Source organism: Mobula birostris, chromosome 15 (assembly GCF_030028105.1).
Source record: "Mobula birostris isolate sMobBir1 chromosome 15, sMobBir1.hap1, whole genome shotgun sequence".
Lineage (NCBI taxonomy): Eukaryota > Metazoa > Chordata > Chondrichthyes > Myliobatiformes > Myliobatidae > Mobula > Mobula birostris.
Window position 1 is genome coordinate 15,645,950 of NC_092384.1, and position 24,919 is coordinate 15,670,868.

Here is a 24,919-nt window from a genome sequence, read left to right on the forward strand (position 1 = left end):
TCAGGTCACCTCCATCACTCCAAGGAGAAAAGGCCAAGTTCACTCAACCTATTCTCATAAGGCCTGCACCCCAATCCAGGCAACATGCTTGTAAATCTCCTCTATACCCTTTCTATGGTTTCCATGTCCTTCCTGTAGTGAGGCGAGCAGAATTGAGCACAGTACTCCAAGTGGGATCTGACCAGGGTCCTATATAGCTGCAACATTACCCCTTAGCTCTTATATAGGACATAGGAGCGGAAATAGGCTATTCAATCATGGTTAATTTATTTCTCTCTCAACCCATTTGTCACAACCAAGGTGTTTTTTTTTAAAGGTTTTCTTCAGTTAGTATGTGGATTATATGCTCTCGGTGTAACCTTGTGGGTGTACAGTGTCCCTTGGATTGTTTAACTTTTCTGTCTAAATTTTTTGTCTTTGTACTAGCTCTAGGTTTTACACTTTATGTTGCAGGTGTCACATTTGGTACCATGAGGATTGTTAAACTCTCTTTGAATTTATCATTTTATTCAATTTAGGGTAATTAAATCAGCACGGGGTTTTCAATGAATTGCATTGTAGTTATTGCCTTTGGGGGTTATTTCTTCGTCTGGACTCCAGGGCTGTCTGACTGGTCCGGAATTCCTACAGGCTCCGGGATGTATTACAGGCGAGCGTGCTAACCCCTCTTTGCTTGGTCACTGTAAATCCTTGTCTGATAAAACTCTGGCCGAGTTCTTCTGTGTATCATGAGCGATTTCAGTTCTTCAGTATTTTGGATAGTTTGCCCTGGTTTTGCTGGTTAATTTCTGTAATAACTCTTTTGCTTTGTTTGAATTGCTGAAGTCTCAGTGATTCAGTCCACTAGTTGACCCTGATACCATTCTTCTACCTCCTCCCCAGAACCTTGGAAGCCCTTACTGATTAAGTACCTATCATCCTCCACTCTAAATGACTGTGGTAATGAATTCCACAGATTCACCACCCTCTGGCTAAAGAAATTCCTCCTCATCTCTGTTCTAAAGGGATGTCCTTGTATTCTGAAGCAGTGCCCTCTGGTCCTGGACCCTCCCACTGCTAGAAACATCCTCTGCATGTCCACTTTATCTTGGATTCTCTTCGGTAGGTTTCAGTGAGATCGCCTGTCATTCTTCTAAACTCCAGCATTACATCTTTGTTTTTATATTCTGGTGCTTCTGAAATGAATGCTAACATTGCATTTGCTTTCCTCACTGCTGGCTCACCCTTCAAATTAACCTTTAGGGAATCCTTCACTAGAACTCCCAAGTCCCTTTGCGTTTCTAATTTCTGAATATGCTCCCCATTTAGAAAATAGTCCATCCATGTATTCCTTCTACCAAAATGCACGACCATACACCTCCCTACACTATATTCCGTCTGCCAGCAGGAATCAATGGAGGTAAAACATAGAAGATAGAACGTCACAGTACAGGCCCCTGAATCACTGAGACTTCAGCAATTCAAACAAAGCAAAAGATTTATTACAGAAATTAACCAGCAAAACCCAGCACCTTACATCACAGTAACGTGCTGACATTTTAACCTACTCTAAGATAAATCTAACCTTTACTTTCTCCATAACCCTCCATTTTTAGAAACATAGAAACACAAAAAACCTACAGCACAATACAGGCCCTTTGGCCCACAAAGCTGTACCAAACATGCCCTTACCTTACAAATTACCTAGGCTTACCCATAGCCCTCTATTTTCCTGAGCTCCATGTACCTATCCAGGATTCTCTTAAAAGACCCTATCTTACCCGCCTCCACCACCGCCTCTGGCAGCCCATTCCACGCATTCACCACTCTCTGCATAAAAAACTTACCCCTGACATCTCTGTACCTACTTCCAAGCACCTTAAAACTGTGCCCTCTGGTGCTAGTCCATTTCAGCCCTGGGAGAAAGCCTCTGCCTATCCACACGATCAATGCCTTTCATTGTCTTGTACACTTTTCTATTATCCATGTACATATCTAAGAGTTCCTTAAATACTCCGAAGATATCAGCCTCTAACACCATCCGTGGAAGAGTGTTCCACGCACTCAACCACACTCTGTGTTTAAATAACTATCCTCTGGCGTTACTCCTATACTTTCCTCCAGTCACCCTAAAATTATGCCCCTTCATAGGAGCCGTTTCTGCCCTGGTAAAATGTCTCTGGCTATCCACTGACTTTATGCCTTCTTATCATCTTGTATGTCTCTGTCAGGTAACTTCTCATCCTCCTTCGTTCCAGAGAGAAAATCCTTAGGTCGCTCAATGCATCCTCATTAGACATGCTCTCTAGTCCAGCTTCGAGAGAGAGAGAGAGGGGGTTGCCGAAATGCGAGGTGTCCGTGGTCAATCTCCGCCCCCTTTGCTTAAGTACGGTACTGGGAACTTTAGCTTTGGCGGCGCGGCTTGCACCATGGATCTGCGCGCACTGGTTCGGACATTCGGCTTCATTTTACTGAGCACCCCTTTTCCCGTAAGTCGCGTATTTCCCATTCCTTCGAACCGTCCACTCCAAGAAGCATTTACACAGGGTTCTGACTTGTCATCGTTCAACAGGTGGACGCCGATGTTCCGACCGGGGCTCGGGTGGCCGAGAGGTGTTACTGCGAGCTGGAGATGTCAGACGGGCCATTCCCATGGCGGGGCTTTGAGCAACTATTTTCACTCAGCGATAACTGTAGCCGGAGCCTGAATGGCGAGCAGGTGAGCCTCGGCTGCCCGTCCACACTCTGGTACAGCCAGTGCCGGTGTCCGGTTAAAACTCCCAACATGATTGACCCCGTAGTGTAACGGTTCCTCGGCAGGATGGACGCGATCCGCTCCGGAGGGGGACGGAATCGACTGTGGTACATTACTAATGGGGCAGATCTGTCAATATATATCACCCGGTTCCAGTACTGGTCAGTCACTGTAAATTCAGAATCACTGGCATATGTCGTGAATTTTGTTGTTTTGCGGCAGCTGTACATTGCAGTACAGAACAATAAAAACTGTAAATTACAATAAGAAATATGCTGAAAAAATAAATCAATTAAGTCGTGCAGAAAGAGTAAAATATTTCGGTATATTACTACTGGGGACAGATCTGTTAATGTAAATGACTGTGTTTTAGTACTGGTGGGGACCGGTCTGTCACTGGAACACTGGTACACTCCTGGGGGAGACAGGTCTGTCACTGGAACACTGGTACACTCCTGGGGGAGACAGGTCTGTCACTGGAACACTGGTACACTCCTGGGGGAGACAGGTCTGTCACTGGAACACTGGTACACTCCTGGGGGAGACAGGTCTGTCACTGGAACACTGGTACACTCCTGGGGGAGACAGGTCTGTCACTGGAACACTGGTACACTCCTGGGGGAGACAGGTCTGTCACTGGAACACTGGTACACTCCTGGTGAGGACAGGTCTGTCACTGGAACACTGGTACACTCCTGGGGGAGACAGGTCTGTCACTGGAACACTGGTACACTCCTGGGGGAGACAGGTCTGTCACTGGAACACTGGTACACTCCTGGTGAGGACAGGTCTGTCACTGGAACACTGGTACACTCCTGGGGGAGACAGGTCTGTCACTGGAACACTGGTATGCTCCTGGTGGGGACAGGTCTGTCACTGGAACACTGGTACACTCCTGGTGAGGACAGGTCTGTCACTGGAACACTGGTACACTCCTGGGGGAGACAGGTCTGTCACTGGAACACTGGTACACTCCTGGGGGAGACAGGTCTGTCACTGGAACACTGGTACACTCCTGGTGAGGACAGGTCTGTCACTGGAACACTGGTACACTCCTGGGGGAGACAGGTCTGTCACTGGAACACTGGTACACTCCTGGGGGAGACAGGTCTGTCACTGGAACACTGGTACACTCCTGGGGGAGACAGGTCTGTCACTGGAACACTGGTACACTCCTGGGGGAGACAGGTCTGTCACTGGAACACTGGTACACTCCTGGGGGAGACAGGTCTGTCACTGGAACACTGGTACACTCCTGGGGGAGACAGGTCTGTCACTGGAACACTGGTACACTCCTGGGGGAGACAGGTCTGTCACTGGAACACTGGTACACTCCTGGGGGAGACAGGTCTGTCACTGGAACACTGGTACACTCCTGGTGAGGACAGGTCTGTCACTGGAACACTGGTACACTCCTGGTGGGGACAAGTCTGTCACTGGAACACTGGTACACTCCTGGGGGAGACAGGTCTGTCACTGGAACACTGGGATACAGTATTGATAGGTTTAGAGCTGTGACATCAATCTGCTGTATAGTAATGGTGGGGACAGGACAGGTCTGTCACTGGAACCTGTAACACAGCAGCACACTTTAGATTGTCAATTTTTTACCTGTGTTCCAGCACTCATGATGCGGTTCCATCACTGTTGAACAGTGGGGCAAAGTGTGCACAGTGATACTTTAGAGAGCGAGTACAGTTGTGACGCACTGCAAGATTCAAAACTCTTTCTACCAGATATTCTGGGTGTTGTGAGCAACCGTTGTACCTGAACCTGAGCAAACTGGTTCAGCCAGTCAGTGTGGAAATGTGACCATTATCCTGCCCAATGGTGGGGGGAATCGTTCCACCTGAGAGCAAAAAAGGAAACCACCAATTTAGAGTGTCACATTTAGAGTCTGCCTACACCTCAAGGGGTTCACAAGGTACTGCTCACTGTTGCTTTGATGGGGTGATTGAAATAAAAATCTATTCTTCTCTCTCAGCGATCAGAGAAAGAGTCAGGTGCTTTTAAAATATCCTGGGGTTGGAAGCCCGGCATCGACAAGTCCGGCAGTAGGGTTGTCCCAGCCTCGCGGGGGATAGTAAGGTTTCTTCTGTCACTGTTGTGTTGGCTGTGGTGGTGTTCTGCTGAATAATGTGGGCATGCGATGTTGGTGCCAGAAATATGGTGAAATTTGCACGCTGCCCCCAACACGTCTTTGGACTGCATTGTTTGTTATGCAAACGATGAATTTCATTGCCTGTTTCAATGCTGATGTGACTGATGAATCCAGGTGGACATGGCAGATGATGAAGGCGGTATATTGCAGATGGTGGAAGTTTGAAATGAAACAGTGAATTTTGGAAATACCCAGCAGGTCAGGCAGCAGCTATGGAGCGAGGAACAGATAACATATTCAGTCAGTGTCTATGCAGTTACCAAGAGGGCATGCTGGCAGCTGTATTTTGTTAGGAATTTGAAATGAATTGGTCACCAAAGACTGAAGTACTGTGAAGAGCACCCTAACTGGTGGCATCTCTGTCTGGTATGGGGTAGCCACTACACAGGATCGAGGACATCTTCAGAAGACGATGCCTCAGAAAGACATCGTCCATCATTAAAGACCTCAACCACCCTCTTCTCATTACAACCATCACAGAGGAGGTGCAGGAGCCTGAGAGCACACACTAAATGATGTGGAAACAGCTGCTTCCCCTCTGCCAACAGATTCTGAATGGACAATAAACCCATGAACACTGTCTCACTTTTGCCTCTCTTTTTCAACTCCTGAATTAATTATCTGATATATTTCTTATTGTAGTTGATAGTAGATTTTCAGTATTGCACTGTACCGCTGCCACAAACAATAAATTCCATGGCAAATGCCAGTGATAATAAATCTGATTCTCATTCTTTCAATTCGTACATTTGAAACAATCTTGTGATTTCAGGATAATGTGAGTCTGTGACTGGAGTAGAGGGGGCCCTGTGGGCATTTGGTGAAGAAAATTGGTCAGTAAGAGGAGTAGTGAGAGGAGGGCACAGGACAGTGAGAGAGAGGCACAGAGCAGTGAGAGGGAGGCACAGGGCAGTGAGAGAGAGGCACAGGACAGTGAGAGGGAGGCACAGGACAGTGAGGGAGAGGCACAGGACAGTGAGAGGGAGGCACAGGGCAGTGAGAGGGAGGCACAGGACAGTGAGAGAGAGGCACAGGGCAGTGAGAGGGAGGCACAGGGCAGTGAGAGAGAGGCACAGGGCAGTGAGGGAGAGGCACGGGACAGTGAGACAGAGGCATGGGACAGTGAGAGAGAGGCACAGGACAGTGAGAGGGAGGCACAGGACAGTGAGAGAGAGGCACAGAGCAGTGAGACAGAGGCACAGGTCAGCAAGAGAGAGGCACAGGACAGTGAGAGAGAGGCACAGGACAGTGAGACAGAGGCACAGGGCAGTGAGAGGGAGGCACAGGACAGTGAGAGGGAGGCACAGGGCAGTGAGAGAGAGGCACAGGACAGTGAGAGGGAGGCACAGGGCAGTGAGAGGAGGGCACGGGACAGTGAGACAGAGGCACAGGACAGTGAGAGAGAGGCACAGGACAGTGAGAGGGAGGCACAGGACAGTGAGAGAGAGGCACAGAGCAGTGAGACAGAGGCACAGGTCAGCAAGAGAGAGGCACAGGACAGTGAGAGAGAGGCACAGGGCAGTGAGACAGAGGCACAGGACAGTGAGAGAGAGGCACAGGGCAGTGAGAGGGAGGCACAGGACAGTGAGAGGGAGGCACAGGGCAGTGAGAGAGAGGCACAGGACAGTGAGAGGGAGGCACAGGGCAGTGAGACAGAGGCACAGGACAGTGAGAGAGAGGCACAGGGCAGTGAGGGGAGGGCACAGGACAGTGAGGGAGAGGCACAGGGCTGTGAGAGAGAGGCACAGGGCAGTGAGACAGAGGCACAGGACAGTGAGAGGAGGGCACAAGGCAGTGAGAGGGAGGCACAGGACAGTGAGAGAGAGGCACAGGGCAGTGAGGGAGAGGCACAGGGCAGTGAGACAGAGGCACAGGGCAGTGAGCAAGAGGCACAGGACGTTGAGGGAGAGGCACAGGTCAGCAAGAGAGAGGCACAGGACAGTGAGAGAGAGGCACAGGGCAGTGAGACAGAGGCACAGGATGCTGAAAGAGAGGCACAGGGCAGTGAGAGGGAGGCACAGGACAGTGAGAGGGAGGCACAGGGCAGTGAGAGAGAGGCACAGGGCAGTGAGACAGAGGCACAGGGCAGTGAGACAGATGCACAGGACAGTGAGAGAGAGGCAAAGGGCAGTGAGACAGAGGCACAGGGCAGTGAGCGAGAGGCACAGGACGTTGAGGGAGAGGCACAGGTCAGCAAGAGAGAGGCACAGGACAGTGAGAGAGAGGCACAGGGCAGTGAGACAGAGGCACAGGACAGTGAGAGAGAGGCACAGGGCAGTGAGAGGGAGGCACAGGACAGTGAGAGGGAGGCACAGGGCAGTGAGAGAGAGGCACAGGACAGTGAGAGGGAGGCACAGGGCAGTGAGAGAGAGGCACAGGACAGTGAGAGAGAGGCACAGGGCAGTGAGACAGAGGCACAGGACAGTGAGAGAGAGGCACAGGGCAGTGAGACAGAGGCACAGGGCAGTGAGAGGGAGGCACAGGACAGTGAGAGGGAGGCACAGGGCAGTGAGAGAGAGGCACAGGACAGTGAGGGGGGAGGCACAGGGCAGTGAGACAGAGGCACAGGACAGTGAGAGAGAGGCACAGGGCAGTGAGACAGAGGCACAGGACAGTGAGAGGAGGGCACAAGGCAGTGAGAGGGAGGCACAGGGTAGTGAGAGGGAGGCGCAGGGTAGTAAGGGGAATGAGTGGCAGCTCGTGGAGGGTGAGGAGGCAGTGGATGGAGGAGCAAGGCAAATATGTAAGGTATAATGGGGATAGAGAAGATGCAAAGAGAGAGTCCTGCAGTGATACTAGTGGATTTGCAAGGCTGTGGTGAATGGAGGGAGGGGTAGTGAGTGGATAGAGAGGTCAGTGAGGGGCAGTGAGTGGAGGGAGGGGTCAGTGAGGGGCAGTGAGTGGAGGGAGAGATCAGTGAGGGGCGGTAAATGTAGTGAGTGGAGGTAGGTTCACTGAAGGGTAGTGAGTGGAGGGAGGGGTCAGTGAGGGGGAGTGAGTAGGGGTTGAGGTCATTGAGGGGGAGCGAGCTTAGGGAGGGCCATTGAGAGGTCAGTAAGTAGAGGGAGGGTCACTCAATGGTAGTGAGTGAAGGATGGGTCAGTGAGGGTAGTGAGTGGAGGGAGGGATCAGTGAGAGAGTGAGTGGATGTGTCGGTGAGGGGTATCGAATGGAGGGAGGTTCAGTGAGGGTAGTGTGGAGGCAGTTTCAGTGAGGGTAGTGAGTGGATGGAGGTGTTACTGAGGGTAATGAGTGGAGGGAGGTGTCAGTGTGGGACAGGGAGTGGAAGGAGGTGTCAGGGAGCAGTAATGAGTGGAGGGAGGTGTCAGTGAGGGCAGGGAGTGGAGGACAGTGTCACAGAGGGGTGGTGAGTGGAGGGAGGTTTCAGAGAGGGGTGGTGAGTGGAGGGAGGTGTCTGTGAGGGGCAGGGAGTGGAGGGAAGTGTGTGTGAGGGTAGTGAGTTGAGGGAGTTTCAGTGAGGGGCAGGGAGTACTATCCCTACTATTTTCTCAATTAGTTTTAGCTTTTAAGAGTTGATTAACTCATCGTCCTATTGAGCAGAAGCTACTGCATTTGTAAAACTGTATGCATTTGTTTACGTACAGTTAAACTAAAATATTTTTCTTTCGATTGGCCTTTGGGTCTGGGTTCCATGTTACCTGTCTTGCTGTCCTTTGTGCACTAAGCAGCTGGATATTGTCTCAACATGTCACTGGAAAATATATTTTTTATTCCGACGATAGTTCAAGGAACCTGTTGACATTATTGCTGACATTGAGCAAAGACTGGAGAAGCTTGTACACCGGATAAATGCACTTGAGGAGGAATATGATGGTGATCTGTACAGTATTGTCTCATATCGGATCATCCAGATTGAATCTGCTGAGCTGACTGATTTAGTTAACCAGCTTCAAGAAATGAACTCTCGGAACCAAGGGAATGTAGCCAGGTTTGCTGTGAAGGTAAGCCATGTATCGTGTGGGTGTATGAGAGAGTCTGAGTGAATGGGTTGTTTTCAGGCTGGGAGGATGTAACAGGGCTCAGCTCTTGGCCTCAATTATTTATGGCTATAATCATGCCTGGGGGACAGGAGAGGATGCAAAGCACCCAAGTTTACAGGTAACACAAAAGCTGGTGGGAACGCATGCCGCAGTGAGGATAGTCTGAGTTTGCAATAGGATGCTGTATACTGAGTCCTGATGAAGGGCCCTGTCCCAAAATGTCAACACTTCATTCCTTTCCATAAATGCTGCCTGACCTGCTGAGTTCCTCGAGCACTTCATATGCGTAACTCTGGATTTCCAGCATCTGCAGAATCTCTTGTGTTTATGCAATAGGATATAGTTAGGTGAGTGAACAAGAATTTGTTGTGATCAGTTTATGAACTTCAGTAGAGGGAACCCAAGGGCAGGCTCCTCACTAAATGGAGAAAGGTTGCAGATGATTGAAGTACAGAGAGCTCGAGGTGTTCTTGTACGCGTAGGCAGATGCGGTGAGCACATTGGCTTTTATTGCAAGAGGGTTAGAATTTTAACATAGGGATGTATCATATCAACTGCACGAGGCACAGGTGAGATCACACTTATAGCACTCTGCATATTCTGGTCTCCTTATCTAAGAGGGCATGTAGTGGCCTTTAAAGCAGTCCAAATGAGATCCTCTGGGCTGACTCCTGGGATGAGAAGACCATTGTCTAATCACGTGTCCAAAGTCTTTTTATCAATATACTTTGGAGTTTGGAAGAATCTTAATGATAAGATATAAGACCCTCAAAGGGGTATGACAGTGTGGACATCTTTCACTAATTGGAGACTCTCAAACAAGGGGATATAGTTACTGATGGAAATTTAAAACTGAGGTGCTTAGGAATTTCTTGCAGGGAGTTGTGAATTACTGGATTTCTCTACACCACCACCCTGTGGTGTGAATACAAGATCATTGGAGGTACTTAAAGAGGAAGTGAAAAAATGTTTTGGAAGATCAGGGAATTGAGAGCGATGGGGAGCAAAAGAGGAAATGAGGTCTGTGCATATCAGCCATGCTGTTGTTGATTGGCGGGGAAGACTAGACAGACCAAATAGCCCACTGCTGCTTTCTCTTCCTTGTTTTCCTTACATTCCTTATGTTCTTGTGTAAATGATATTAGTAGGTTGATTGTGAAAGTGATATTGGTTAAAAGCATATAGCCTGCGTTCCTCTCTTTGTTGGATCTGTTGGAATGTTCTTGTTGTTATTACTGGTTGTCCATCACATCTGACGATGCCAGGTAGATTTGTGCAGATCTGTTGTGTGTTCATAGGTGGCTGCTACATCCAAGTTGTGAGTGACATGGAAGTCCCCGAGAAGGACATGAGAACTGTGTTGGATCTGGAAGTGGAGCCACTGCTGGTGCTTTTCCTTCTTTGTCGGACAGTGATTAGTATTGCTCGGCGTCTCTCCTCTAGGTTGTTGTGAGTGGCTCTAACCAAGGCTTGGCAGTCACTCCGGTCTTACGCGCTCTGTTCCAGCCATTTAGCTACAAGCCCAGCACATGCAACGTTCCTGTAATCATTGAAAAATAAAAGACATGCACATCCTGGAAATCTGAACTAAAATCAGAAATGCCAGAAATACTCAAAAGGTCATGTAGCACCTGTGGAGAGAGAAACAGAGTAATGTCTCAGTTTGATAAGCCTATGTTATAATTTTGGACTACATCCATTGCAATCCAGGTGTATCTCTCTTTTGATGGAATAAAAAAATAATTTAAGGTCTTTTGATAAATTATGTATCACTGTCATTGTCTCCCACATAAATGAGATAACGATAATGAGTATTCTAAATTTTCTGTTGCCTGCTGGAATTTAATTCTTCAGGAGTCTATATCACCAGAACATTGCCCTTATAGGTATCATTGCTTCACTTGAGGCTGGAGAATCAATCTTGCCCTTTGCACTTAGAACTGCATGCATATTTCTAGTAAGGAGTCACTGACAACAATTAGGAACTGGAGCCCCAGTAATTTCATCTTCTGAATGTTGTATTGCCTAAGAAAACTGAACTTGGCCCAAACTGGAAATTGAACCCAGGATCTTTCTGGACTATGTGAATCACAGGAGATACTAAATGAGGCATCAGGTATATCTGATTATACCATTTACCCACACCATTTTAGATTTCCTTTCCTAGAAATGAGTTGGTAAAAAGCACGATAACCAAACCCAAGATCCTTCTTGTATTCCTCCTTCATTCATCAGGTGCAAAATATTACTGACGAGGTGGATACACTTGAAAAATACGACCGACTTAAAGTAGTAAAAGAACATAGAAGAAACAAGATCCTGAAGAGGAGCCTGTCTTCTTGCCAGAGTGCACTGTTAGTGACACCAACGCCATATGTCACTCCACAACTAGGTGGGTACCGTGTGTCGGCTGTCGGCTGCAATCCAGTTGCTAATGCACCTGACTGCTGTACATTGACATAGCAGACTGCATTCAAACTGCAGACTAGAGACAAGTACAAAATCTTCATTGACACTCTGGTAGGAATAAGGGAGAGCTTTCAAATAAGAGGTCAAATTGAGACCATGTCCACTCCATTCCGTTGGGATGCAAAGGTCAAAGTCAAAGTAAATTTATTACAAAGTACATATATGTCACCATACACTATCTTGAGATTCATTTTCATGCAGGAAAATAAGAAATACAATAGAATTTATAAACAGCTACACATAAATAAAGACCAACAAACAACCAATGGTAATCGGTCATTGCTTCAGGACCAGTGCTGGTATCCTGGATGCAATTATCATTAATTATCAATAAAAATGGATGATATTATCATTATCACTGCACTGTTTGAGTTTGCTGTGTGCAAGTTGGCTGGTGTTTTCCTTACTACAATGACCAGTCTTTAACAAGTACCTCATTAGTGGTGAGATGTTTTGAGTCCAAGTGAGGGGCTAGAAAAGGGCAAACTTCCCTTTATTCCCTATTCCAGCACGTGCCATAGTCACCAGGCACCACATAGACAAGGAGGAGAACAGACCTGCTGTTTCCATCTCCCGGCAAGAAAGTCTTGCTGCAATGAAACTGAAATCAGGTTGCCAAATGAGAACAATCATTCTGGCTTCTTCTGTTTTTTAATGACAGAGTCTGTATTTTTCAAAGGTAACTCAACTAGCAGGAGCAGAAAAGTGTGCATCTGTTTCAAAACAGACCTCACCTAACCTTTACATTATATTCAGGACTGCCTTCCCAGACAGTATGGTGGCCACCATCATTGGACTCAGACAACAGGAATTCTGCAGATGCTGGAAATTCAAGCAACACACATCAAAGTTGCTGGTGAATGCAGCAGGCCAGGCAGCATCTCGAGGAAGAGGTACAGTCAACGTTTCAGGCTGAGACCCTTCGTCAGGACTAACTGAAGGAAGAAAAAGGATCATGGGACACGAACATCGACTTCTCTAACTTCCGCTAATGCTCCTCCTCCCCCTCGTACCCCATCCGTTATTTATTTTACATACATTCTTTCTCTCACTCTCCTTTTTCTCCCTCTGTCCCTCTGACTATACCCCTTGCCAATCCTCTGGGTTCCCCCCCACCTTGTCTTTCTCTGCGGACCTCCTGTCCCATGATCCTCTCATATCCCCTTTGCCAATCACCTGTCCAGCTCTTGGCTCCGTTCCACCCCACCCCCCCGTCTTCTCCTATCATTTTAGATCTCCCCCTCCCCCTCCCACTTTCAAATCTCTTACTAACTCTTCCTTCAGTTAGTCCTGATGAAGGGTCTCGGTCTGAAACGTCGACTGTACCTCTTCCTACAGATGCTGCCTGGCCTGCTGCATTCACCAGCAACTTTGATGATCACTGGACCCAGGCTCAGTTCTTGCAAGGGCTCCCAAAGTTCAAAGTAAATTTATTATCAAAGTATGTAACCTGTATGTCACCATATACTACCCTGAGATTCATTTTCTTGCAGGCATTCACAGGAAAGTAGAGAAGTACAATATAATTTATGAAACACTATGCCTAACAACCAACATGTAAAAGATGAGAACTGTATAAATAATAAATATAAATAAATAAATAATACGGATAACATGAGTTGTAGAGTCCTTGAAAGTGAGCCTATACATTGTGAAATCAGTTCAGTGTTGAGGTGAGTGAAGCTATCCATACTGGCTCAGGAGCCTGATGGTTATAGGGTAATAAATGTTTGTGAACCTGGTGGTGTGGCACCTACTACCCCCTACCCAAAGTTTGTAGCCAGAAGAGAGCCTGGCCTGGATAACAGAGGTCCTTGATGATGGATACTGCCTTGTTGTGGCAGCATTCCTTGTAAATGTGCTGAATGATGGGGAGGGCTTTGCCTGTGATGAACGGGACTGTACTTATTTACTTGAGCCCATCACCCCACTGGGGCATAGGCTGCCGACGGTGGCTTGCTACAATCCTCTGCCCAGTCTTTTCAAGTTGTTCCCAGGTGTTACCCATCTAGACGAAGATCCTTCCTTTCCCAGGGATGAGGTCTTTGGAGCTTCTGCTGGTGTTTCCGTAGCTCAGAGTTTTCACGGTACGGGATTACTAACCCCATGCCCAACCCTCGTCCTTTTCAGCCAGGCTTCAGATCATCCATGGCTGAGTTGGACTTGACTGTATCCACCACTTTTCATAGACTTTTCTATTCCTGGCTATTGATGCTTCCATGATGCAACCAGATAGGATACTCTCCACCTTGCATCTATAGAACAGGAGATGCTTGCATCATCATGCCAGTGGTTTTTGAAGAAACTATATCTAATTTTTCCTGAACGAGCACATCGGGTATTTGTTGTTTCCTGGTAAGTTGGTGAGAATTCCATATCAACTCCGAAGGAGAATCCTTTTCAAGTGGTTCAAGCCCCCATTTCTATTTATTCTACAGTGGTTCCATTTCCATTCCCACAATTATTCTCTGAGAATACTCTGAGAACAAGGCAGCTGTCTGGGGGAGGAGATGGTATACAAGTACAGCAGCCTGGTAGATCTTTTATTACATTAACAATATTGAGGTCATGAGTTTGAAATCTTCATGGGGATCATGAAATTTAATTCAATAATGCTATAGGTTGGCACCAGAGAAAAATGGGAAGTGACCATGTCAATTCCCATTCTGACCTACAGACCCCCTGCTACTGTGATTTGTCTACTTTGTCAGTGTACATATCTTAAGAATTTTAAAACAATCTTTAAAGAAGCCTCCGTAATTCAGAATGATAATGGAGAAGGTCCTTTAAGTAACAAGCAGACCCTGGCACGTGACCACAAGTCCTGTTGAACTCCTATCTGAGGAATTCCTCTCATCCCCATTGTATCAGCTAGCTGTTGGTTCCTAATTCTAATCAATGATTAATCCAAAAGTGGATTCTGCCTCCAGGGAAGATTGGATATTGATGAAGTGTCTTTAATATCTGTTCTACTCAGTGTTTAAGGTTACAAAAGAAGGTTGCTCACTTCAGTGAGATGCAATGGGATGATACTTCAGTAACAGTTGGCACTGAGGAGAGAATGCATCACATAGGACTTGGAAGGGAAAGGCCTTGCATAGTTTCTGGTTGAGAGAAAGAAGAGCCTCACTCCCATCTGCTGAAAGTACCACTGGTACCAGTGAAAGTATTATAGGAAGGCAAAGGTTTTATAATTCATAGGTGCTTGCTCAAGCTGTACTGAGAGGTTTATGCATAGCCTACTCCCTGCTATAAAAGAATACAGAAATACTGAAGTAGGTATCAAAAAGGTCAAGTAGTAATAACTATTGGGAATGACTGAGGGGTGGGGCGATTTTTCCTGGAAAAACAGACAACTGAATGTTGAACTTGCAGAGGGTATGATCTGCTGAAGTTGCAAGGACTTGATTAGAAACCATTGAATAGACTTTGAGTCTCTTTTGTCTTATGCAAGTTGTGTGTTAGCCTCTGCAACAGTAACACAGTTTCTTCTTTTTGTTACAGGTTCTTGTTCATTTGGAAAATTAGTAGACGTTTCTGATCCAAAGAGTTCAATGCTCAATCATTTTGGGTCATCCTACCGATACGGTTGTTGGGGGATGGACCCATGGCCGGCTACTGGAAAAGAGGACCAATATTGGCTGATGATTCTCTCAAGTAGTAATAGGTTTGGAACTAAGATTCGGGTTTTCAATTCTTACAGTAAATTTCTCACCCGCAATGGTGCTGTTGATGTGACACTTAAAACCCATAACGCTCAAGGCTCTGGTGGGGTAATGTATAGAGACGCGTACTATTACAACTGCTACAATTTGGGTCAGCTCTGCAAGTTTGATATGACCACACAGGAGATTTTCTCTGTCAAACTGCCTTATGCTGGTTTTAATGACAAGTTTCCATATTGCACAGTTTCTTCTTGTTATGGGTACTCAGACATGGATCTGGCAACAGATGAAAATGGGCTCTGGGTACTTTATGCAACTGAACTAAATTATGGAAACCTGGTTGTCAGTCAGCTCAATGCAACTGACATGTCATTACTCAATAGCTGGAACACCACTCTATACAAACGATCAGCAACCAATGCCTTTTTGGTGTGTGGCATTGTGTATGCTACCAGATATTTGAATTCTGAGTTTGAAGAGATTTTTTATATGTTTGACACAACCACTGGAGTTGAACAGAATAATTTGGCTATCCGGGTCCGAAAGGTCTTACCTGGCATTCAGTACATGAACTACAACCCGCGAGATAAATTGTTGTATGTGTACAGTGATGCCTATGTTGTTAGTTACAGTTTATTCTTTGCATAGACCGTACTGAGGTTCCTGAGATAAATGCAATGAAATGAAACCAAAAACCATATGAATTAAAATATATTTTGGACTTATTTTTAAAAAGAAAAGCATACTTGGCAACCCTTAGAACAACTTTGAGGAAAAAACATTTCAATCACTTCCTTAAAATTTCAGTTATAACTTTATGTACTACTTTGCACCAGTTTTTAATTTGGAATTTGCACCTAAAATGCAGAACGATGATAAGATCTCAGATTTTTTTTTTGGAGAAATCATATTGGATTTTGCAAACAATCTAACTATTACTGCTTGCTTTGTGCCTGTTGTACTGTTTAAATTAATAACATAATATTTGTCTGGGAAGGAACTGGTGCTTACAGATCCAAGAGCAAGACAAGTCCTGTAGCTGAACTGTTAACAAGATCTTCAGCAATTACATTGGCTTATACTGTGTACATGTGACTTGAATCCATGTGAATCAGGTTGACACTTGTTGGGACTGGACTTGTTGCTTTGGCAGAGAACACATCAGAGCCACACTATTGAAATGGCTAAGTTACTGGAACAGTTGCCAGAGGTCCGGATCACTGATCCAGAAACACAAGTTTCAAACCTAGGTTATCTAAATTTAGGGCACAAAATAACTCAGGAATTTTAAAGATAAAAACATAAGATCAGTCGCTGCAGATGCTAGAAATCTTGATCAGGGAGAATCTAAGGAGGGAAATAAGCAGTTGACCTTTCAGCCCAAAACCCCTAATCAGGAGGGTTTCACCTGAAACAACGGTAGTTCATTTCGCTCAGTAGATGCTGCCTGACCTGCTGACTTCCTCCAGCATTTTGTGTGTGTTGCAACAGATCAGTAATTGTAGTCTCAAAACTGCCAGATTATCATGTGAAAACTGAGGCCCTTTAGGAAGGAAATCTGTGATCCATGCCTGATCAGCTGCAGACACACCAACATGGTTAATTAACTCTGACTGCCTTCTCCACTAGAAAATATATGTTAGATATGGATACATGAGCAAATAACCAGGGAAAAAACTTCCAAAAATGCTGGCGAAGAAACAGGAGATTGGTTAGTACACGTGAAAGAAGAAACGGGTAATAGTTCAGGTCAAAGACCTGTTTTTCAGAATGCATCTGTCTGGACCAGATACGTAACTTCTTGCAGCAACGGCCAGCTGACCTGCGCTTGAGAGGAATTGACTACACATGTTGGATTCGAGTTGAGAGGGTTGAATGTACATTCAAATACAGCATGATCTTTGCTGTACTCTGCTGATCTAACACAGTGTTTTATCAAAGTCAGGGTAGAATTATTACCTTAATCATCCCCTGTTCTGGATCAATATTTGGTGCTGAAACTACAGTACAGGTTAAAAGCATATTTCATTGAGATTGTTAAGCCTACAGTGACAATTGGATCAGGTCTGGGAAACAAAATTCCTCAAGCTCAGGCCAGGTTCTGGTTGGGTTTAAATTCCGAGACCCAAGCAGACCCTTCGGCCACTTGTGTCTGTCTGGACTGAGATCACAACTCACATCCATTCTGATCATTTGTACTACATTGGCAGGAACTCAAGCCTGGTTTTTACTAAGTGTGTTATATATTTTGTTGCTTGGAATATAATACAAGCTGCAAGGTTTAGCAAGTTGGAACACAAACTGAGATTGTAAACGCAGCATTTGGTGCAACTTTGCTACTGTATTTTGGTATTTAAATACTTCACCAAAACCTTCCTTTCAACCCGCTGCGTTACTGTTCCTTTGGGAAATATGTACGTTGTTAAACTAAAAGCAATTGAATATTAAAATGAATAACTATTTGTCAAATTATTTCTGTGGCAAGCAATTTTTGTGTTGCACTGGTACTCTAATTGCGTGTTTATCACTTTTCCAACAATCTAGAAGCAACACTGGCATCCATAATCACTTTGTAGGTTTTGCTGTGGCTGTTGAATGAAAAGTTGCTCTTTCTCTTCCCCACTTGATTTCCTTGGTAGTTACACTGTTATCATCCAAACCCCTGTTTCATGTCACTCTCCATTGCTGAAAGAATGTGAAATATATTACCTATCCAAGAGTAGCTTGTGAAGGATCCCAAAAGTCAGCACTGTTTAACTGACTGCATGAACAATTACACTAAGTTTATTTGTCTTTTTGTCTGATCTTTCCTCAATGAAGCTTGCTTTTGGAAATTCTAGAGGCTAGTAAGCACTGTGAACTAACCTTCGGGAGTCAGTCAAAGCAACATCAGGGAGATTAGTGGGCAAAGCAATTCGAAGAGAAGTACATCAACTTAAACAGTATAAAAGCACACAAAGACTTTACACTCATGTTTATTTCCTGTTAGTAATATTCAAATTAAAACAATCACTCCAGAGATGAAAGCCACCAAACAAAATCTCTCCATCTTCCTTATATCCATGTGCCTATCTAAACATCTCTTAAAATGTATTTGCCTCTACCACCGTATCAGGCAGTGCAGTTCAGGCATCCACCACTCTCTGAGTAAAAAACTTACCCCTCATATCCCCCTTGAACCTACCCCCTCTGAACTTCGATGCATGCCCTCTGGTATTAGACATTACCACCCTGGGAAACAGATGCTCTCTGTCTACTCTGTCTATGCTTCTCTTAATTTTATAAACCTCTGTCAGATCCCCACTCAGCCTCCAGCACTCCAATGAAAACAACCCAAGTTTGTCCAGCCTCTCATGATAGCACATGACTTTTTCTGCACCTCCTCCAAAGCCTCAGTATCCTTCATATATAGTGGGGCGACCAGAACTGTATACAATACTCCAGATGTGGCCTAACCAGTTTTATAAAGTTGCAGCATAACCTCTTGGCTTGTCTAATTTATCTAGGTTAGATCTTCCACCACTCACTAACGTTTACAATACAGGCTCATACAAGTGACAACTGACTGAAGTATCACATCTCTAAGCTCTTTCATATTGCTGCTTCTGTTAGCAGATAGAGAGCTTTCAAATGAACTTCCTTTATTGGAGACAGTAACTCCCACAAAATGGCAGTCATGATACACTTGCAGGTTAGAGTAGGAATATCAGCTATATCAGGTAATGCTTAAAACTCCAAAATGGATTAATAAATATTAGTGATTATTTGTGAGATTTGTTCTTTCCACTAAATTGTCCCAACCCATTAATTGGGCTAAATTTCAATGGTTGTCGATGGTGGTCCCTGAATCAGAATCTGGTTTGTTACCGCTGACTTGCCTGACATAAATCATCAGAGCTCGGCCCCTTAGGCCGATGCAAGCCATGTGCTTGCATGCCTGGGCTGTGAGTCTTTGACTCACTGAGTAGCAGAAGGTGTCACATCTGTCACTGGACTTTGAAGATCAACAATACAACCCGGTCTTTGTAGGATTCCCCAGTATTATAAAGGGAAATCACCACCAGGACAGACCAAGCATGGGATCTGAGGCCTCACTGATATCGATGTAGATCTTAGATATGCATCTAGAGGGACAAATTAAAAATTTCCATTATTATTTTCCTTTAAAAATACAATTATTTCCAATTCAACTAACTTTGGTTAAAATAGTGATTTTACAGGAGTATTTGTTCTAATGTTATCTCCCAATGTCAGAGGTGTTCAAAGGCTGTTAGAATAATTTACATCCATGAGAGGTGAAGAAGCTCTGTGTTCTGGGGCTCTGCTTCCTACAGTTGTTGAAGTCAAGTCATGTACATGGGGATGGGTGGGAGGGAGGGACGGGGGTTGTTGGGTTCTCTGTTGTTCTGCTAAGCAATTCGAGCATGCTGTGTTGGCGCTGGAATGTGTGGTGACACTTGTGGGCTGCCCCAGCACATCCTTGTGTTATGATGTTGATTGTTAACACAATGACACAGTTGACTTATATTTTGATGTACATGTGATAAACAAATTAATCTGAATCTGAATCTGCATCTCATTGGCCAACTCAAGTTGCAGTGGGTTAACGTACTGGATCTCCATGGCTGATCCAGGTAAGCACTGGGACCTTTGGCAATGATTCCAGGTGGTGCCTAGACTTTGGTACAATACAGGCCCAACCATCTTCAGCATTTCATCCATGACCTTAATTTCTGGCCGGCTGGTGGCGCAATGACATCAGCGCTGGATTCTGGAATGAAGGTTCCCGGGTTCGAATCCATTCGGAGCCGCTCCCGAGTACGGCTTTCCATCCGTGCCGGGTTGAGTGTCGAGATTGCAACTCGACCTCGTAAAATAAAGGGAAAAATACTGCAAAATGTCTGTGTGAGGAGTGGCGCACCACACAGTCTCTCTCTCGCTCCACGCCTTGTAAAGGCATGAAAAAGACATCGTCCTGCCAACATCGCACATGCACACACGGATGCACGCACACACACAGACACACATGCACAGACGAACATGCATGCACACGCCAAAAAAAAATCTTAATTTCCATTCTAAGGTCAGAAGGACAGGTGTTTGCTGACGACTGCATTTGCAGCTCCCCACTGATGCTCACTGTGCGCAGATAAACAAGAAATGGTCAAAGTCCATGAGTAAACTGGTAAGTGTCATTGAACATTTGTGTAACCAAGTGTCAGGCAATAAGTCAAACCAGATACCTACCTGTACTGAGCAGTTCTGATTATTCATATCCTTCTTATTCTGCCTACTGCTTCTGAAATGGTTGATCACAGTGGGCTCCTCCGATGCCTGTCCAATCTTTGCCAGTTGGATAGGACAGCATTTGCTTGCCTCAAACCTTACCTCTTCACTAACTTGTGGAGAATCTCTCATCAAGGTTACTGGACCCAAACTCACACAATAGCATTAGACATTCTCTAAGAACTTTCCTTGGTCACTTTCTATTTCGGTTGATATTATCATCCAATACAGAATATTACTTTGCACATGGAGGCTGAAACCCTCAACCATGTCTTTCTTCCTTCCAAGTTTAAATATGTCATTATATCATTAACTGAAAGTCTTAATCATAGACAAGCTCCAAGAATCCTAACTCAAGTAAGATTATCCTGAGCTTTCTAACCCACTCTGGCTTTCTGATTAAATACTGTGTTGATTTTGATGTTGACTTTCATGTTTTCAAATCCCACCATAGCTTCAGCATACATATCTCTGTGATTTCTTTCAGCCTTTTCTTTATTTCTCCAACCTGGGTGAATTCCTCTGAGCCTAAATACTCAACTATCAAGAAGTAAAGTTCTGAAGCTCATACTGAAACCTTATTGAGAACCTTTTAAACTGCGGCTGCAGAAGTAGGGCAAGAAGACTTGACTCATGACTGAGTGACGTTCTGAAGGCATACCATTATCTACAAGCCACCTTCAGAAAACTCTCCACTTTCCTGGATTGATGCTCGATGCATGACTAGCATCCCCAGCATTCACATAATTGTACCATCTTGGTTGTACAAAATTAATATGTAGAAGTTAGATTATGGATTAATCAATTGGAATATATTTAGAAAGACTGAGGTATTTGTTGCATAAAATATTACTTATATGAGGGGTGATTGATAAGTTCGTGGTCTAAGGTAGAAGGAGATGAGTTATACAGCTCTTGTTACATGCACATGCAGTTCAACTCTGAGTGAAGTTACAGAAAGTTTGAAGCTTGAAATTGCAGAAAGTTTGAAACTAATAACTCATCTCCTTCTATCTTAGGCCACAAAGTTATCAATCACCCTTGCTGTGGACCACTTTCTGGAGGTCCATGACACCGACTTCTACAAAGAAGGGATCCGTATGATCCACGACCGCTGGACTAAGTGTGTACGTATAGGAGGGGACTATGTTGAAAAATAAATGTGCTAGGTTTTCTAAAATTGATTCCTTGTACCTTAGGCCACAAACTTATCAATCACCCCTTGTATAATGCATCAGTAATGGTGAGGGTAAGTTGCATGAATCACTGTGAAAACAATTACATAACACATTGTACCAGGCAGCAACAAATTATTGGAATGCATGATCATTGGAAGAAATACACGTACAATGCACTTCCGTTACACTGTTTACTCAGTGTGAAGTGAAATACGTTCCTCCTATTGAATGATAATTGATTACTCCTATGAAATTATCTTATCATCTTCAGATCCTGCAGCAAATCTGGTCACAGGTTCCATGCCAATAGCTTCTGCTCAAAGCTTCCAAAACCACAATGCGCTTCAATACCAAGGTCGCAGGGATGAACAACAGCTATAAAACAGAAGTATAAAGGCATCATAGTCATGCAAACTGTGCCATGCTTAGATTAAAATGCAATTTGGCAACAAGTGTGGACAGTAGCCACTGAGGACAGGCCGTCACTGTGCTGGGTTAATTATGCTCTGACAAGCGAGCTTCAAACAGCCATCAGAAATTATTTGCAAGGAGTCTCAGTCCCAATCAATATCTAAGTATCTAACACCCTCCCACACACAAAGTGTATGTTAATGTAACTGAAGTTATCACTCTGCTACATCAACGTAAGCACAGAGTAAAGATTGTGAATTAGAAACAACAGTAAAAAAAAATCAAACACAAGTACCTGAATGGACTGGACAGTCTTCTGAATTGATTGCTATTGAAGGTGAGAAAAATTACAATTAATACGATGACGTGGTGGCATTTTGAAGGAATAAACTTTATCAAGACTTACAGAGTATTGAATGCAATGGGCTTCTGGTTGTAATTGCTGAATGACGGCTCTGTTTGCTGAGAGTACTGAAAAGAATGTGCAACAGACACTTTTAAATATCACCAATGGATTTGTACAGCAAGAGAACAAAAAGGAGAGAGGTAAGCACTGACTCTACCTTCCAGGACTGTGTAACGTTAGGTTTCAAATATCTGACTGCATACCCAGAGTAGTGTAAATCTAAATAAAGGAGAAAGCACTGGTCAATGAACAACTGAAAATATCAAGCTTACTACACGTAATTATACCATGCACTAGTGATTGAGTGAACTTAACTTTCATCGTGTGTTATTATAGCATGTGTGCAATCTTTACTAAGTAACATTGTTATCATTCAGTAAGGTTGCATCTATTAAGTAAATTATGTGGAGGCTAGATATTGTAATGCTCCACTTAGTGGTACGCAGCACCCAGTGAATATTTCAATGGTGGTCAGCACCCAAAGCTTCAACGATCAAATGTCAGGTTGGTGCTCCACAACACAACGCTCATATGTCTGCGCCAGCAGGATGGGAACAGTAGTCAGAGGGGCTTAGAATAGGATCAGCACCCAAGAGCATGAGGACTCTTGCTACCTGCCATCAAACAATAAAAGTGTGAGGGATGTCTGGGTTTCAGTTATCAAAGCTCACTGCTGAGAAAAGGGGTTCAGCCACTGGATGGCACCTTGAGAGGGACTGGACCATCTGAGGCCAGCTTAAGACTGGGATAAGAGTGGAGCTGTTGAAATGGCTAAAGTTTAGTGGTCTGGTTGGGCCTGGAGAATGGCGCCTCCATAAGGGAGTTTCAGGGATCGGCAGTTGAGGCACTGCACGATCGTAGCTAGTTGCAGCTAAATCACTGAAGCCTATTGAGTGTTGAAAAGCCTTGATACAGTAGATTTGAAGAGGACGTTTCCTATGGTGGGGGAGTCTAAGACCAGGGGACGCAGCCTCAGAATAGGGGAACATCCACTTAGAACAGAGGTGAGGCGGAATTTCTTTAGCCAGAGAGTGGTGAATCTGTGGAATTCTTTGCCACAGGCAGATGTGGAGACATAGTCTTCGTGTATATTTAAGACAGAGCTTGATAGATGCTTAAATGGGCATGAAGGGATACGGGGAGAATGTGGGAGATTGGGGCTGAGAGGAAAATAGATCAGCCATGATGAAATGGCGGAGCAGACCCAAGGGGCCAAAATGGCCCAATTCTGCTCCTATGGTCATATGGTCTTAAAGAATGGATAGTGAGATAATTGAGTTGGCATGGTGGTGGGTGGAGATGATGGAGCACCGCTGAGGTAAAATGTTGATGCTGTGGTGTAGGGGTGGGGGTAGAGGGGAATCAAAGGGTAGGAAGTAGGCAACGTGACTTACCTATGTGAGGTCCCAGCGCAACACAGTGCAAGTCGAACATAGTTGTTTTAGAAATAGCCTGAAACAACTTCTAATTTCCCTGTTGCTTGTGGAATGACATGGCTTGATATGCACCTGAGATGTGAATCATATCTCATACATAAATACAGCTGATGTCAGAAACTGGACAGTTCTATTTCCACTGCGATGTTGGACACATGAAATGGCTTTAATCACTCTTCACTCTAGGGAAGTCATTTAGTACTGAAATAAACCATCAAATTTCTAGGCAACAGATTTGATTATTGCCACAGGAAATCATCTTTTCATTGTCTATCTTGTCAAGAACCCGCAGAATCTTATATGTTTCATTAAGATCATCATTTCTTACAGGGCAATCCCTTCATTCTACAAAGTGAACCATTGGACCCTTTCTGAACTCACTTCCCTCCCTCAAGAAGAAGACCAAAACTTGCATGTAGTCTTTCAGGTGTAGTTACACCAATGCCCCATCGATTAGTAATTATAAGAAAATATGTTTGCATTATTGATTAGCTGTTAACAATACCATTAAGTCAGGAAATGATGCCTGTCCATAGTTGTGCAGTCTGCAGCGATAAATAAAAATCAAGGGCTTCAATATTCATAGTTCTGGGGATGAACACACCCGTTGGAAACACGAGAGGATGTCTTTCCTGTTTACAAAAATTATTGTGTATTGCATTATTTTTTGTATTCAACAATTGTTTTCTGCAATCTTTGTTTCTATACAGAAAAACATACGAAGCCCATTTAGTTTCTCAAGTTTGCTCCACCATTTAATAGAACCATGGCCTAGCCCCTGACTCTTCTCCATACCCTTCATTCCCCTTTTGACCAACAATCTGAAATCGCAATAATTAATCCTCCAAAGTTCTCCAGAGTAGATGAATTCCAAAAACCTGTGATCCTATTCACTCCCATCTTAAATAGTTTACCTCCATTCTAAATTATAGATTTCTCCTAAGAGAAGCATTCCTTCAGTGTCTACCAAGTTAAGTTCCTTTTAATATGATCAACCCCCATTCTTCTAAACAAATATGAATATAGACCCAAGTTGCTCAATCTTTCCTCATAAAGCAAAGACAGCATCTCAGGAATGAATCCTGTGAACCTTCTCTTAATTGCCACTAAAGTTGCATTCAAATCTCATCAAATCCCTGTCCAATCAGAACGCAGAACCCTGCAGCACAGGA

At 44.6% G+C, this 24,919-nt stretch overlaps 1 protein-coding gene across 1 annotated transcript; it reads left to right on the forward strand.

Annotated features, from left to right (window-relative positions):
- Nucleotides 1-2,388: 2,388 nt before the first annotated feature.
- Nucleotides 2,389-17,479, forward strand: LOC140210236 (olfactomedin-4-like). The gene is made up of 5 exons (XM_072279113.1): nucleotides 2,389-2,468; nucleotides 2,552-2,698; nucleotides 8,639-8,857; nucleotides 11,132-11,288; nucleotides 14,870-17,479. Exons 1-5 carry the CDS (start codon nucleotides 2,409-2,411, stop codon nucleotides 15,676-15,678), a joined length of 1,392 nt encoding a protein of 463 aa, XP_072135214.1. The 5' UTR covers nucleotides 2,389-2,408; the 3' UTR covers nucleotides 15,679-17,479.
- Nucleotides 17,480-24,919: the final 7,440 nt, after the last annotated feature.

What these genes read in the sequence shown, in the direction of transcription:
- LOC140210236 (XM_072279113.1), top strand. Translation starts at nt 2,409, where the DNA reads ATGGATCTGCGCGCACTGGTTCGGACATTCGGCTTCATTTTACTGAGC. An exon ending in TAGCCAGGTTTGCTGTGAAG is followed by an intron (nt 8,858 to 11,131) that starts GTAAGCCATGTA and finishes TTCATTCATCAG; the next exon opens with GTGCAAAATATTACTGACGA. An exon ending in ATATGTCACTCCACAACTAG is followed by an intron (nt 11,289 to 14,869) that starts GTGGGTACCGTG and finishes TTTTTGTTACAG; the next exon opens with GTTCTTGTTCATTTGGAAAA.